We start from the raw sequence: 14,153 nt of genomic DNA, 5'->3' as shown, positions 1-14,153 counted from the left end.
CACCCTAGCAACTGCATAGCAACACCGACATCACCTAGTAGCCAGCTGGAGCACCCTAGCAACTGCATAGCAACACTGACATCACCTAGCAACCAGCTGGAGCACCCTAGCAACTGCATAGCAACACCAAACACCACTCACATTGTCTTCAGGAAACATAAACATCCAGCTGGTTTCAATAGTTTGTATTTAAGGAACATTGAGCACATTTTCTGGGTGATTTAAAATATTATTCATCTACAACAAGTGCCTAAAATGACTTTTCATTATCAATAAAGGCACTTTAGAAAGCACATTTGGAATATTAGTATTTGGGATCGCTAGTAATCAGTGATTAGGAGCAACAGTATTATAAAGCTTGGTCAGTTTGATTAGGTAAAAGTGCATTGCCAATGTAATGGCTCATGAGTTATTAAAGGAACAGTTCACCCTAAAATGAATTATGGGCTCGTATTTTAGTTAAAAACGTCTTAATGATGGATTTGTGTTCTCAAGACGTTATTTGCTGGACTGGAGTGGTTACTTGTGGATTATTGTGATGTTTTTATCAGCTCTCGTTCTGACGGCACCCATTCACTGCAGTGTTTGGGGTGAACTGTTCCTTTCTGGCCATGGAATCAGACTCCGTCTTAAACCATTTAAACAGCAGCTTTCTAAACATCACCTACGGCACATAAACACACTGAAATCACATTTATGGGATAACAGTCTCAAGACATGTTCATTCCTGCATCTGGAAGACGATCAGAAGATGAATTAAAGGCACAGCGACTAAAACAGGAGAGCAAGAGGACAATCACATGCAACAGCAACATGATATCATGACACGCAAGAGTGCATCCATGAAAATATCCATTCAAAAATAATCTACATTGCATCTACACGTTTTAGAGCTTCATAATACTAAAATAGTGGTGCATAATTTGATAAAGGAGATGATTGCATTAAAAATTTGTTCCAGTTGCTCATCCTCGTCCATCCTAAAATATAAAAGGTATGTATAAAGACCCAAGTTCACAAGCAGCTCAGCTGATCTCAGAGTAATAATGTCTTTGCATAGGTCTCTATTATTCACACGGCCGTCTCAGCCAAACAGATTGGACAAGGGTCTGGATTTGACCGGACTCTTGAGCGACTCCTTGCCTTCTTCGTTCTCTCTGAACGACGTGCTGTGGACGATCTGCGTCTTGAAGCGGTTCCTCTGCAGTCTGATGCGGCCGATGGAGGATTTCCGATACAGAGACCTGGGCCTGGGTTGACTGTCGGCTGTCATCTCTTCAGGGTGGTTCAGTAACCGTAGGGGGTTGAGACTGGACTGCAGGACTTTAGGAAGCTTCCATCGCCCGGCTCCAGATGCGTTCTCTGTGTCAGAGTTCACACAAGCCCCTATGATGTCCTTGATGTCGCATGTGACACTGGCACGGAGGTACTGCGCCGCTTTCTTCCCGCTGTAATCCCGCACATCCACATCTGCATCATACGCTCCCACCAGAAGCTTCATGACCTCTATACGATTGTGCATGGCTGCCAGGTGCAGAGGCGTGTAGCCGGCGCTGGATCGGGCGTTTACGTTGATGGCGACGCCGTGCCGTTTGGCGAAATCCACCAGCATTGCGAAAAGCTCGTGTTTGCCTTGCTTGGCCGCCCAGTGCAGACACGTAAACCCCGTGACAAAGTCCTTCTTGGAGATGAGTGTGGGTTCACACTCGAGCAGCCGCTGCAGACTGTCCCACTCGCCGTCTGCCGTGCACATCATCCACTCGTGCTCCAGCGGGTCTAAAGTTACCGAAGCACAATCCTCATCCACAGACGACGTTCTGAACTCACTGCTTCCGGCTGACATGTACCCTTGGGAGTTACGGTGCACCAGTGAGCGTCTCACCTGCATATGCATTACATATTATATGCATTATGTACATTTGGATTATATATTATATGCATTATGTGCATAATCATTATTACATGCATTATGTGCATATGCATCATATATGAATTATGTGATTTTGCATTATTTATTATATGCATTTGGACTATATATTATATGCATTATGTACATTTGGATTGTATATTATATGCATTATGTGCATATGCACTATGCGATTTTGCATTATTTATTATATGCATTTGGAATATGTATTATATGCATTATGTACATTTGGATTTTATATTATATGGATTATGTGCATATGCATTATATATTATATGCATTATGTGATTTTGCATTATATATTATATGCATAATGTGCATTTGGATTATATTACATTATGTGCATAATCATTATGACATGCATTATGTGCATATGCACCATATATTACATGCATTATGATTTTGCATTATTCATTATATGCATTATGCACATATGCATTATGTGATTTTGCATTATATATTATATGCATAGTGTGCATTTGGATTATATTGCAGTATGTGCATAATCATTATTACATGCATTATGTGCATATGCATCATATATTACATTCATTATGAATTTGCATTATTCATTATATGCATTATGTGACTGATTTTGTATTATATATTATATGCATAATGTGCATTCGGATTATATTGCATTATGTGCATAATCATTATTACATGCATTATGTGCATATGCATCATATATTACATGCATTATGATTTTGCATTATTCATTATATATTATATGCATTATGTGCATTAAGTGTATTTCCATTGTATATTATATGCATTATGTGCTTTTGCATTATATACGATATGGATTATGTTTATTACACGCATTACATTACTGTATTTGCACCCGTCCCACCTGTGGAGAACTGCTCATCATGAGCTCTATGAAGTTCTTGCGGCTGCATTTTGGGGTGCTGCCATCGTCAGGTAGTGCATCATGTGCTCCATCCTCAGAAGAGCCCAGCAGACTCCGCAGAGATCCCCTGGATGTTCTCCGTCGAGTAACGATGACCTGTGGCGTGACGGGAGCCCTGCCAACCCCAGCCTCTCCTGTTGACCGGGCATTAGAGAGCTCAGGAGCATTAGGTTTGATATCATTTCCATGCACAGTTTCGTTTTCCCCTGAGAGCTCGCGGTCTTTCTCAATCAGAGCGATGTCAGACACACACAGCTCCTCCTCAGCGTCTCTCACAGCTTTCAGATCACTGATTTCTTCATGCACGTTGGTGTTCTCTTCGAAATGCAATGCATTGATTCCTCTGTTGATGTCTTCATCACCACCACCATCATCATCCTGCGCGCGCCCACTGCTCATCTCCGGGTATCTGTACTTCTTCTTCAAACACACCACTTTCTCCCCGTTTTCTTGCTTCACGTAGGCGATATTGTCCACATAGCGCTTAAATCTCTCTTTTAGCACGGCTCGCTTCGCATTTTCGCTGCTCAGAAAGACTTTAAAATGCGCAACCAAGTCCTTGTTTTTCACTCGCCCCTCGTTTTCCAGTAGAAAGTCCAGGACGGATTCTTGCGTGCACTCCGTCGCCATTATCATGTTTTATATTAATAATAATAAAAATAAATAAGCGAATGCACAAGTCAGCATCTAATCCTCTGCGCCTGCGTCATTTTGACAGGTTGACATCGATAAATCGTTATTCTGTGCGCAAGTGAACACATCGTGTCTTATTAAAACTAGGCTGTAGATGAGACCGAGTACTGAGTGTGTCAGATAGGGGTCGGTAGAGCTTATAAAGATGATGTTTTGCATCCTAGCAACTCTTGTCGGAGAACGGAATCACGAGTGTGAAACTGGAGTACATGCGCGTTCATTTGGGCTCCGACGCGCCCGGCGTTAACGCGGGAAGCGGCTCCGCGTTGAGCCAAAATGGATTCCAGTTGCACCAAAGGGCGAGTCCGAGCTGGGAACGCACCACTTTGCCGGGACAAGGGGGGGTTGGAGCTCCATTGAGCTTTAGAGGTTTTAATGAATGAAACCGAGCATGATTTATAGCTTTCAGTCGGATTAAATCGACGTGCAATGTTAAGAAAGTGCTCGCTAATATATCTGACATCTGAAGTCGTTATATATTATCGACTAATGTTCAAACAAAACCCTCTGAAATGGTAGAGGTGCTGTTCCCAGTGGTGTGACGAGGCGGGTCACGGCAACTTTTGACCACAAATATTGGCTACTTTTCTGGCGCATATGGCTTCTTCTGATGTGGTTCGACAGATGGTACGTGAGTGATCGAGATGTTCCGGTTCCGAGGTTTTTCTGGTTTCTGTGGGCTGTGTGAAGTTTGGGACAGAGGGAGTGTCCCGAACTATTCCTCTGTAAACAATCGGATTTCTGAATCCGAATCCGTGAATCCGAATGAGCGGTCTGAACGCATTTCTCAATCTGAATCATTAGTCTGAATACAAACATACCATTTATGCATTTTAATAAGTTTATTTGTATCAACTGATTTATAAAACTGAATGCATTTATCTGATTTATGAATCTGAATACGTGTATCTGAATGCATTTCTCAATCTGAATTATTCCTCTAAATACAAATATATGATTTATTAATTTGAATTAAATTGATCTGATTTATGAATCTGAATATGTGTATATGCGCAGTCCGAATACATTTCACAAATCTCAATTATCAAATCTGAATACATTTATCTAATTTATCAATTATTAAATTATTTAGATTTATCAATTTTATACATCGATCTGATTTATGAATATGAATGTGTATCTGAATGAGCGATCTAAATACATTTATCAGTCTGAATACAAGCATCTGATTTATGAATTTTAATACACTAATAAATTTTACTATTAAAACATTTTTGTTAATTGAAATAAAATATAAATATTAGACAAAATCTGTTAGTTGCCAAGGCAACATTTAAGTCGAAGCAATAAAATTACTAACTGGAAATCAAATAAATAAAAATAAATTAAATACAAATAAATTAAACCTACATAGTGCTATTTAAAATAAATAAAAAATCACGACAAAATTACTAAAAATGTAACTAAAATTTAAATGAAAACTGAAAGTATAAAAATAAAAGCTAATTCAATAATTAATAAAAACTATAATAGTATATAAATAATACTAAAATAATGCTGTTCTCAATCAGAATACAAACATCTAATCAATCAATCGGTAATCACTAATCTGAATACATTCCCCAATGTAAATTAATAACTTAGCTATAGGCTAATATTTCTTTTAAAAGTTTACTAGTCAGTTGTCAAACCGGTTAGAAATATTTGACGTATTTTTATTAAAGCATTTATTGCATATTTGTGTCCCTGCAGCACAGAAGCAGTGTTAAGTCGCTGTGGTATATTTGTAGCAATAGCCAACAATACATTGTATGGGTCAAAATTATACATTTTTCTTTTATGCCAAAAATCATTAGGATATTAAGTAAAGATCATGTTCCATGAAGATATTTTGTAAATTTCCTACCGTAAATATATCAAAACTTAATTTTTGATTAGTAATATGCATTGCTAAGAACTTCATTTGAACAACTTTAAAGATGATTTTCTCAATATTTAGATTTTTTTGCACCCTCAGATTCCAGATTTACAAATATTGTCCTATCCTAACAAACCATACATCAATGGAAAGATTATTTATTCAGCTTTCAGATGATGCATAAATCTCAATTTCACAAAATTGACACTTAAGACTGGTTTTGTGCTCCAGGGTCACATATTTATAGTTACATATGATTGTACGATTTGAAAAGCAGTTTTATATTAGCGTCATGTTTTCTCGCTCACTGGTTTCTTCCAGGACATGAACGCTCGTCCTCTGGCTCTGTCAGGTCATGTCGGGTTCGACAGTCTGCCGGATCAACTAGTCAAGTCAACTAGTCAGGGATTCTGCTTCAACACCCTCTGCATCGGTAAGAAAACATATAATGCAGTGATTGAGAGCTGAAGAAATAAAGGCTCCTCAGAAGATGTGAGATGTTCTGGAGGCTTGTGAAGATCATTCCTCCGCTGAGGAACAGTGAAAGTAAAGCTTCTGGAAACAAACGCTCCTCAAAAGATCCTGAGGATCAGATTTGAGACGCACGGACTCGTGGATCGGGTTCATATGTACTGTGTTTATTCCTCCAGGAGAAACTGGGATCGGTAAATCCACGCTGATGGACACTCTTTTCAACACCAATTTTGAGAATTTCGAGTCGTCTCATTTTGAGCCGAAGGTGAGGTTGCGAGCGCAGACGTACGATCTCCAGGAGAGCAACGTTCGTCTGAAGCTCACCGTGGTTAATACTGTCGGCTTCGGCGATCAGATGAACAAACAACAGAGGTCAGGCGTCTTCACTCAGTGATTATTTATCACTGTTACAGATTTGGAGAAATGTAGCATTATAAACCCGAGAGTTCCGGTGCTGAGAGATTCACTGCAGAGCATCCATTGCTGAGACACTGATGCAATGCTACATTTCTCCAAATCTGATGAAGAAACAAACTCATCCTGATCTCCGATGATCTGAGAAATGTTCATTTTCGTCTGAACTGTTCCTTTAATGAAGAATTATATCCGAAACCTTGTCTTTTCTGCGTGTATCCCGACGTTCTCTCTCTCCGTGTTATAGTTACCAGCACATAGTGGATTACATCGACACGCAGTTCGAGTCGTACTTACAGGAGGAGCTGAAGATCAAGCGCTCGCTCCATAACTACCACGACTCCAGGATCCACGCGCGTCTGTACTTCATCGCTCCGTCCGGACACTCGCTCAAATCCCTAGACCTGGTCACTATGAAGAAACAAACCCCGTGAAGCCGTGGTTTACAGTGAATTTATAACAGCTAAGGGAGGTTTTAGCCTAACAACGCCCCTTAGCTGTTCTAAATTCACTGTAAATTGCTCAAATCCCTAGACCTGGTCACTATGAAGAAACTGGACAGCAAGGTCAGACTGCGATTATTCCCGAGCTTCTTCCTCTCTGCCGTAATGTGTTGATATGTTTTAGACGTGGCCGGTGGCTGAACACAAGCCTGTGGTTTCCCTATACAGGTCAACATCATCCCCGTCATCGCTAAAGCCGACACCATCTCCAAGAGCGAGCTGCACAAGTTCAAGATCAAGATCAAGATCATGAGCGAGCTGGTGAGCAACGGCGTGCAGATCTACCAGTTTCCCATCGACGACGAGACCGTGGCCAACATCAACACCGCCGTAAACGTGAGTCCTGAGAGAGATCACAGAAACAGCTGGAAGAACGGGTTATGTGTGCAGTATTCACTTTTAACGAACCATCAAAGTTTAAGTAATAGCCAAAAATGCATTGTATGGGTCAAAATAATAGATTAAATTGACACTTATGACTGGTTTTGTGCTCCAGGGTCACATATAAGGAGTGTGTTAGACTGGGAAGAAGAAAACAATACATTTGATTATTATTGAGATACTATTATAGATTTTTTAATAAATAAAAAATATATATGATATTAATTATTATTTCATTTTAATTTTAAAGTTGTATTAATTTTGTTACGTTTTTGTAAATTAAATAATTTATTTTTATATTTGTCTATATAATTTTTATTAATTAATCATATTATATTATTCTTCAGTTTTACTTTTAGTTATTCTAGCGCATAAAGTTAAACTAAATGAAAATGAGAAATGTTAACTAACTGCAATAATTAAAAAATAAAATGTATCTAAGTTAATGTTTATTTTATTTCATAATAAAAAATATATATGATGATATAAAATAATATATATATATATATATTTTTAATACAAATTTTATATTTTCCATATTAATTTATAATTGCATAAATATATCAATAAAAATTATTCATATATATATATTAATTATTCTTTCATTTTAATTTTAAAGTTTTAGTAATTTTGTTATGTTTTTGTCAATTTTAATAGTTTTTAAAAAATATTTGTCTATATAATTTTTATTTCAGTTTTAGTGCATCAAGTTAAACTAAATTAAAATGACGTGTTGCTTTGGAAACTAGCAGAAATAAACAATTTTCATCTTTTTTTAATGCATTCAATTTCAGTTCTACTTTTAGTTATTCTAGCGTATAAAGTTAAACTAAATGAAAATGAGAAATGTTAACTAACAGCAATAAATAAAAAAATTAAATTTATCTAAGTTAACGTTTATTTTATTTCATGTAACATTTTTTTTTATGGTTTATTTCTATTTTTAGTTAACTATAATAACCTTGTTTAAGGAATCAGGAAAACTGATTAAATTATTCGGCAAAAAAATTTTTTTTTAGTTAACTATAATAACGCTGTTTAAGGAATCAGGAAAACGGATTAAATTATTCGGCAAAAAAAACAATTACAGTTTATTACAGAATATAGGTGTTACTGTACTATACAAAAAAAAGCGCATAGAAAAACAAAAGGAAGACAGGAAATAAAGCATATGTTGACTACAATGCAATCAATTATTAATATTTTGTTAGTGGTCTCTTGTTTTTGATTACAGCAGCCATTCTATGGGCTTTACTCATTAAGCTTTACTAAGATTTCTCCAAATGTATTCCCAGACCTGAGATTCATTCACCAGCTGGGAATAATCATGTTTCACAATCAAACTATTGACAGTAGCTTCATCAATAATGAACTGTAATAATAGTTAGAGAGTGTTTGGTGGGCTCTTCCAGGGTCATCTTCCGTTCGCCGTCGTCGGCAGCACAGAGGAGGTGAACATCGGGAACAAGATGCTGAAGGCGAGGCAGTATCCCTGGGGCGTCGTGCAGGGTGAGCCTGACAGGAAGTGACAGGACAGGACAGGAAGTGACCTCATGAGTGGCACCTGAAGCCACCAACCGCTGCTCCTTTAGAGTACACAACAATACTAGAAAAGCTTGTGTGTGTGAAATCAAGAAATAATTAGTTTTGCCATGACGGCACACACTGAAAACATATGAAGATATATGTGTTTAGATGGATGCACTACTAGATAAACGGAAACTGCGAGCACAGATTACGGACTGCGAGCTCAGAAAACATGAAGAAAATTAGTTTTGCTTGTGCATGTCCAGTTTACTTTATACTAAACGCCTAAAGATTTTATGCTGCTAAATTGGCGGGCTTTGCACTGCAAACACGAACATCTTCCTCGGTATTTCTGTCTTGTTTTCAATCTAAAACATACATTTACTGGAGACGCACAATGTGCGAATGAAGTCTTGTTTTCTGAGAAACTGATCAAAATCAGATTTGTTCCCGTTTTAATCATAAACTCACTTCATTTTGATCAGTTTCTCAGAAAACAAGACTTCTTATTTTATCTAATTGTGTTTCTCCAGTAAATGGATCCTGATTTATGAATCTTTAGACAGTTTCACTGGAAAACAAGACAGAAATACTGAGGAAGAGTGTGATCGGAAGATACAGGAGAAGTTACTTCCATATTTTAGTGTTTGTGAACAGAGATATTCAAGCCATTTTATTTTATTTCATTTTATTTTATTTTAAATAATTCAATTTTTATCTTTATTTATTTTATTTGTATATTGTGTGTATATGTTTAAAAATTATTGTAAAAAAATTTTTTTTTGTAAAATTAATTAAAAAGTAATTATAAATGAAAAAGTAATTGTAAAATAAAAATACAATGTTTTTGTAAAATAAATGCAAAAGTAATCGAGTTCTGTTGGAACTTCCTACTTCTTGCTTTTTAATTTATTTTACAAAAAAATTTTATTTTTATTTTACATTTAATTTTTTATTTATAATTAATTTTTAATTTATTTTACAAAAAAATCGTATTTTTATTTTACAATTAATTTTTAATTTATAATTTATTTTTCATTTATTTTACAAAAAAATGTATTTTCATTTTACAATTACTTTTTAATTTATAATTACTTTTTAATTAATTTTACAAAAACAAATATATATTTTACAATTATTTTTTAATTTATTTTACACAAGTTCAAATTAAAAATATATATATAACTTCCAGCTTTTTAAAAAAGTTTGAACTTATGTTATTTTTATGTTTATTTGAATGTTAATTTTTATGTTACTTTTATAATTTTTTATTTTTATTTTTAGCATTACTAAAAAAAGACATTTAAGTTTAGAGACCATATTGGCGTTTTGAGTTCCCTTCAGTTTCAGTGGAGAACGAGAACCACTGCGACTTCGTGAAGCTGCGCGAGATGCTGATCTGCGTGAACACGGAGGATCTGCGCGAGCAGACGCACACGCGGCACTACGAGCTCTACAGACGCTGCAAGCTGGAGGAGATGGGCTTCAGAGACACCGACCCCGAGTGCAAGCCCGTCAGGTGAGCGTGGGAACGGTGGAACAAAAGGATAAATTATCATTTTAAGAGATCATACATTGGGGTGGATGGAAAAACAGGAATATGATTATTAAACTTCAAAATGCTTTGATTGAATTAAACAAGTGTGAGCACGTTTAAAGTAAGAACGCAGTGCTTTTGCATGTTCTGCACAGGGCTATTATAGTAAACTAAAAAAAAAAACATTTTCGTTACTTGAAATAAAACATATGTTAACTGAAATAGAATTTAAAAATAATTAAAATTTATTTTATAATACATTTCTCATTTTCATTTGGTTTAACTTGATGTACTAGAGTAACTAAAATAATAAAATAAATAAATTATATAAGTAAAATAAATAATAAATAAAATGAAATAAAAACTAAATAGACATAAAAAAACAAAAAATGGCAAAATTGAACATAAAATTAAAACTAATTCAAAATATTAATAAAAACTATACTAATATCTCAATGACTATAATAACACTGACTCTACAGGTTCATGCTTTCAGAGCAGTTTGCAGTCAATGAATATCATGTCAAGCGATTATGATCTACTATTGATAAATGACAATGTTTGCATTATTGTGTTTATATTATAATATGTTGTAGATGGTTATAAGACGCATGTTTTATCGCCCTCATTTTTTTAATGAGCTGCAGGAAGAAGTAAAGCATAAATATTTCAAAATAAGAGTCCCGTATATTTCAGGCATTGTTTATAATTAAAAGTCCAGCATTATCTATCTATCTATCTATCTATCTATCTATCTATTATTTCTAATCACTCTGTTACATAGCTACCTCCCAGAACAACCTAGCAACCACATAGCAATACCCTAGCAACCACCACAAGTACCATAGCAACCACATAGCAACACCTTAGCAACCACCCCAGGTACCCTATCCACCACCCCGAGTACCCTGGCAAACGCATAGCAACACCTTAGCATAGCAACACCTTAGCAACCACCCCGAGCACCATAGCAACCGCATAGCAACACCCTAGCAACCATCCCGGGTACCTTAGCAACCACCCTGTGTACCCTAGCAACCACATAGCATCACCCTAGCAACCGCATAGCAACACCCTAGCAACCATTTCGGGTACCTAAGCAACCACATAGCAACACCCTAGCACCCACCCCAGGTACCTTAGCGACCACCCTGGGTACCCTAGCAACCACATAGCAACAACCTAGCAACTATCCAGAATACCTTAGCAACCACCCCGGACACCCTAGCAACCGCCCTAGCAACCACCCCAAGTACCATAGCACCTAGCAACCACTCTGAGTATCTATCTATCTATCTATCATCAAACTTTTACAACTTTTTCAAACGTTCTGGTCTGTCTTTCTCAAGCCAACTTCAAAGTTTGTCTTGACGAACTTTATCTAGTTTCATTTGTGCAGGTCTTAAAAAAAGTCTTGAAGTCTTAAATTAAATTTAAAAAGTCTAACAAGACTGACGGACGTCAACTCAGTTTATTGTTTCATTAACACTGATCGATCAGGAGGGTATTAGACCTGCTGATTCTGTTTCTCTTGCCTGATTTTCCCACGGCTTTATCAGACAGTTTGACCAAATGATTCCCTGAATTCAGATCACTGATGCTCTGTTATTAGTGTTGAGTTTAAGCCGCTGTATTCCGTCAGTCTTCAGCAGACGTACGAGGCGAAGCGGCAGGAGTTTGTGGGCGAGCTGCAGAGACGAGAGGAGGAGATGCGACAGACGTTTGTGCAGAGAGTCAAAGAGAAAGAGTCCGAGCTGAAAGACGCCGAGAGAGAGGTACGACGCCTGCATTCACAGGAGCATGTTCCATCCGTTTCATTATCTGTGGGGTTTTTGTTTTACTTTTACATTTTTCTGGATTACTTTTTTTTTTTTTTTTCATTTCTCTGGAAATTGAAATTACATTTTAGTAATCCAAAAGTATGTCTAATTAATTAAAATCATGAAACCTATACAATTTCACAACAGTTTATTAAAAGTGTAACATAAAAGACATTTTTAGGGCCCTATGAAATCTGTTTTCTTTTTTTCTCAAATTCCATTAATTTTTTTTACCAAATTCAGTTTTTTCCATTTAAATTTTTTTGGATTCCATTTTTAATTAAATTACATTTTTTTTATTGAATTTGAATGAAATTTTAATAATCAAAAAGCATGTCTAATTAATCAAATTTATAAAAACAACTAAAAAAATTTTTTACACAATAATAGGGCCATATTAATATTTTATTTTTCAGAAATTCTGTATTTGCGTATTTAAATTTTTCTGGTAATCAAATGAGGGCATAAATCATTAATTCACCTTTTAATCAAATTAAACTACCCTTTCTTTTTTTTTCTTTTACCGTTTACTGTTAAAATTAAAATATGTAAGAAAAAAAGCAACTATTCCTTAAGAAATAAAGCTTTTAAGGTTTAAGTTTAATTGAAAGGTTTAATTATAAAATTAAAAAGTTTTAATAATTAAAAAAAAAAAAAAAAAAAGTATTACATTAGTACATTCTAGTCCTGCTGTTAAAATAGCAATTTATTTCTGTCACAATTTCTTCAAGTCACACCAAACTTTTATTTTGACGGGTTGCTGTGATGTCAGTCCATATTGTGATTTGATACAAATGTAGCCTTTTGATTTATTCATCCACAGTTTGCAAAATTCTGTGGCATTCTACAGTCAGCTCTGCTCACCAGTGCATGATATCAGATAACTAGCTGACGAGTGGTTGAGCTACTAACCAGCAGTGTGTGTGTGCTCCAGCTGCAGGGGAAGTTCGAGCAGCTGAAGCGACTGCATGCGGAGGAGAAGAGCAAGCTGGAGGAGAAGCGCCGGAGTCTGGAGGAGGAGATGAGCATCTTCAGCAAGCGCAGAGCTGCCAGCGAGCTCCTGCAGGCGCAGGCCTTCAACACCAGCTCCAACAACAAGAAGGACAAAGAGCGCAAGAAGTGAGTGAAGCCCGTACAGAACATGTGAGGAGCACTTCTGAAGAAACACATGGCAACCCTGCAGCACAGGAACTTATAGTACCAGTGTCTAATAAAGTGAAAATAAAATATCACACATTTCAAGAGGATCATAAACTAAATAAATAATAATAAATAAATTAAATAATAATAATTAAACCCCTCGGTTGTGATTAATATTAGTTTGTCATTTCCTCATAATTAATATGGATCCTAATATGGATACTTTTTGTGTAAGCCTGCTTTTTTAAAATATAGGCCTATATTTTTTTTTTGTCTTTTTTGTTTACAAGTTTTATTTTTATTTACTTAAACAATCAACATATGATTTTTTTTGGCTTGTATTTTTGTCATGTTTATCAGAGCTCTTGGTAAAAGAATAAAATAAAACAAAAATAGGATTTGTATTGGCCAAACATTTATCAGCTCTAGATTTTGATGAATTTGATATTTAAATGGTAAAATGTAAACAAAACTTATATTACCAACTTCCAAAAACATGAAAAATTAAGGGAATGTAATTTATTATAAATAAAAAATAAAATATTTGAAAAATAAAATTAAATATTAAATGTAATTTATTATAAATAAAAAAACTTATAATATTTATTATGCATAAAAAAATAAACATTTAAAAAATTTTATTAAATATTAAATTTGCAAAATTCTGTGGCATTCTACAGTCAGCTCTGCTCACCAGTGCATGATATCAGATAACTAGCTGACGAGTGGTTGAGCTACTAACCAGCAGTGTGTGTGTGCTCCAGCTGCAGGGGAAGTTCGAGCAGCTGAAGCGACTGCATGGGGAGGAGAAGAGCAAGCTGGAGGAGAAGCGCCGGAGTCTGGAGGAGGAGATGAGCGTCTTCAGCAAGCGCAGAGCTGCCAGCGAGCTCCTGCAGGCGCAGGCCTTCAACACCAGCTCCAACAACAAGAAGGACAAAGAGCGCA

General features: G+C 35.9%; 2 protein-coding genes across 3 annotated transcripts; one reads left to right on the top strand and one right to left on the bottom strand.

The window, feature by feature from the left end:
- Window positions 1-543: 543 nt before the first annotated feature.
- On the bottom strand, window positions 544-3,709 carry LOC107734506 (ankyrin repeat domain-containing protein SOWAHC-like). Its single transcript, XM_016546479.1, has 2 exons — window positions 2,781-3,709; window positions 544-1,882 (listed from the first exon to the last, which is right to left on the bottom strand). The coding sequence occupies exons 1-2, from the start codon at window positions 3,474-3,476 to the stop codon at window positions 1,085-1,087; spliced, it is 1,494 nt and encodes a 497-aa protein (XP_016401965.1). The 5' UTR covers window positions 3,477-3,709; the 3' UTR covers window positions 544-1,084.
- A 383-nt stretch (window positions 3,710-4,092) lies between these two features.
- LOC107734597 (septin-8-like) lies at window positions 4,093-13,335 on the top strand. Of its 2 annotated transcripts, none has more exons than XM_016546598.1 (10): window positions 4,093-4,160; window positions 5,734-5,845; window positions 6,063-6,258; window positions 6,548-6,694; window positions 6,827-6,866; window positions 6,972-7,139; window positions 8,597-8,693; window positions 10,062-10,230; window positions 11,891-12,023; window positions 13,003-13,335. In XM_016546598.1, the coding sequence occupies exons 1-10, from the start codon at window positions 4,131-4,133 to the stop codon at window positions 13,189-13,191; spliced, it is 1,281 nt and encodes a 426-aa protein (XP_016402084.1). In that variant the 5' UTR covers window positions 4,093-4,130; the 3' UTR covers window positions 13,192-13,335. The 2 variants fall into 2 exon arrangements, with proteins under 2 accessions (XP_016402084.1, XP_016402080.1); XM_016546594.1 differs by having other exon boundaries at window positions 6,548-6,707; window positions 6,840-6,866.
- The last annotated feature ends 818 nt before the right edge of the window (window positions 13,336-14,153 follow it).

This window comes from Sinocyclocheilus rhinocerous, unplaced genomic scaffold, assembly GCF_001515625.1.
Source record: "Sinocyclocheilus rhinocerous isolate Xijiao unplaced genomic scaffold, SAMN03320098_v1.1 scaffold1516, whole genome shotgun sequence".
NCBI lineage: Eukaryota > Metazoa > Chordata > Actinopteri > Cypriniformes > Cyprinidae > Sinocyclocheilus > Sinocyclocheilus rhinocerous.
The sequence above is the reverse complement of the archived record's forward strand: the minus strand, read 5'-3'. Positions and strand labels throughout refer to the sequence as shown.

What these genes read in the sequence shown, in the direction of transcription:
- LOC107734506 (XM_016546479.1), bottom strand. Translation starts at nt 3,476, where the DNA reads ATGATAATGGCGACGGAGTGCACGCAAGAATCCGTCCTGGACTTTCTA. An exon ending in TGATGAGCAGTTCTCCACAG is followed by an intron (nt 1,883 to 2,780) that starts GTGGGACGGGTG and finishes ATGCATATGCAG; the next exon opens with GTGAGACGCTCACTGGTGCA.
- LOC107734597 (XM_016546598.1), top strand. Translation starts at nt 4,131, where the DNA reads ATGGCTTCTTCTGATGTGGTTCGACAGATG. An exon ending in CCGTCCGGACACTCGCTCAA is followed by an intron (nt 6,695 to 6,826) that starts ATCCCTAGACCT and finishes TAAATTGCTCAA; the next exon opens with ATCCCTAGACCTGGTCACTA. An exon ending in TGAAAGACGCCGAGAGAGAG is followed by an intron (nt 12,024 to 13,002) that starts GTACGACGCCTG and finishes TGTGTGCTCCAG; the next exon opens with CTGCAGGGGAAGTTCGAGCA.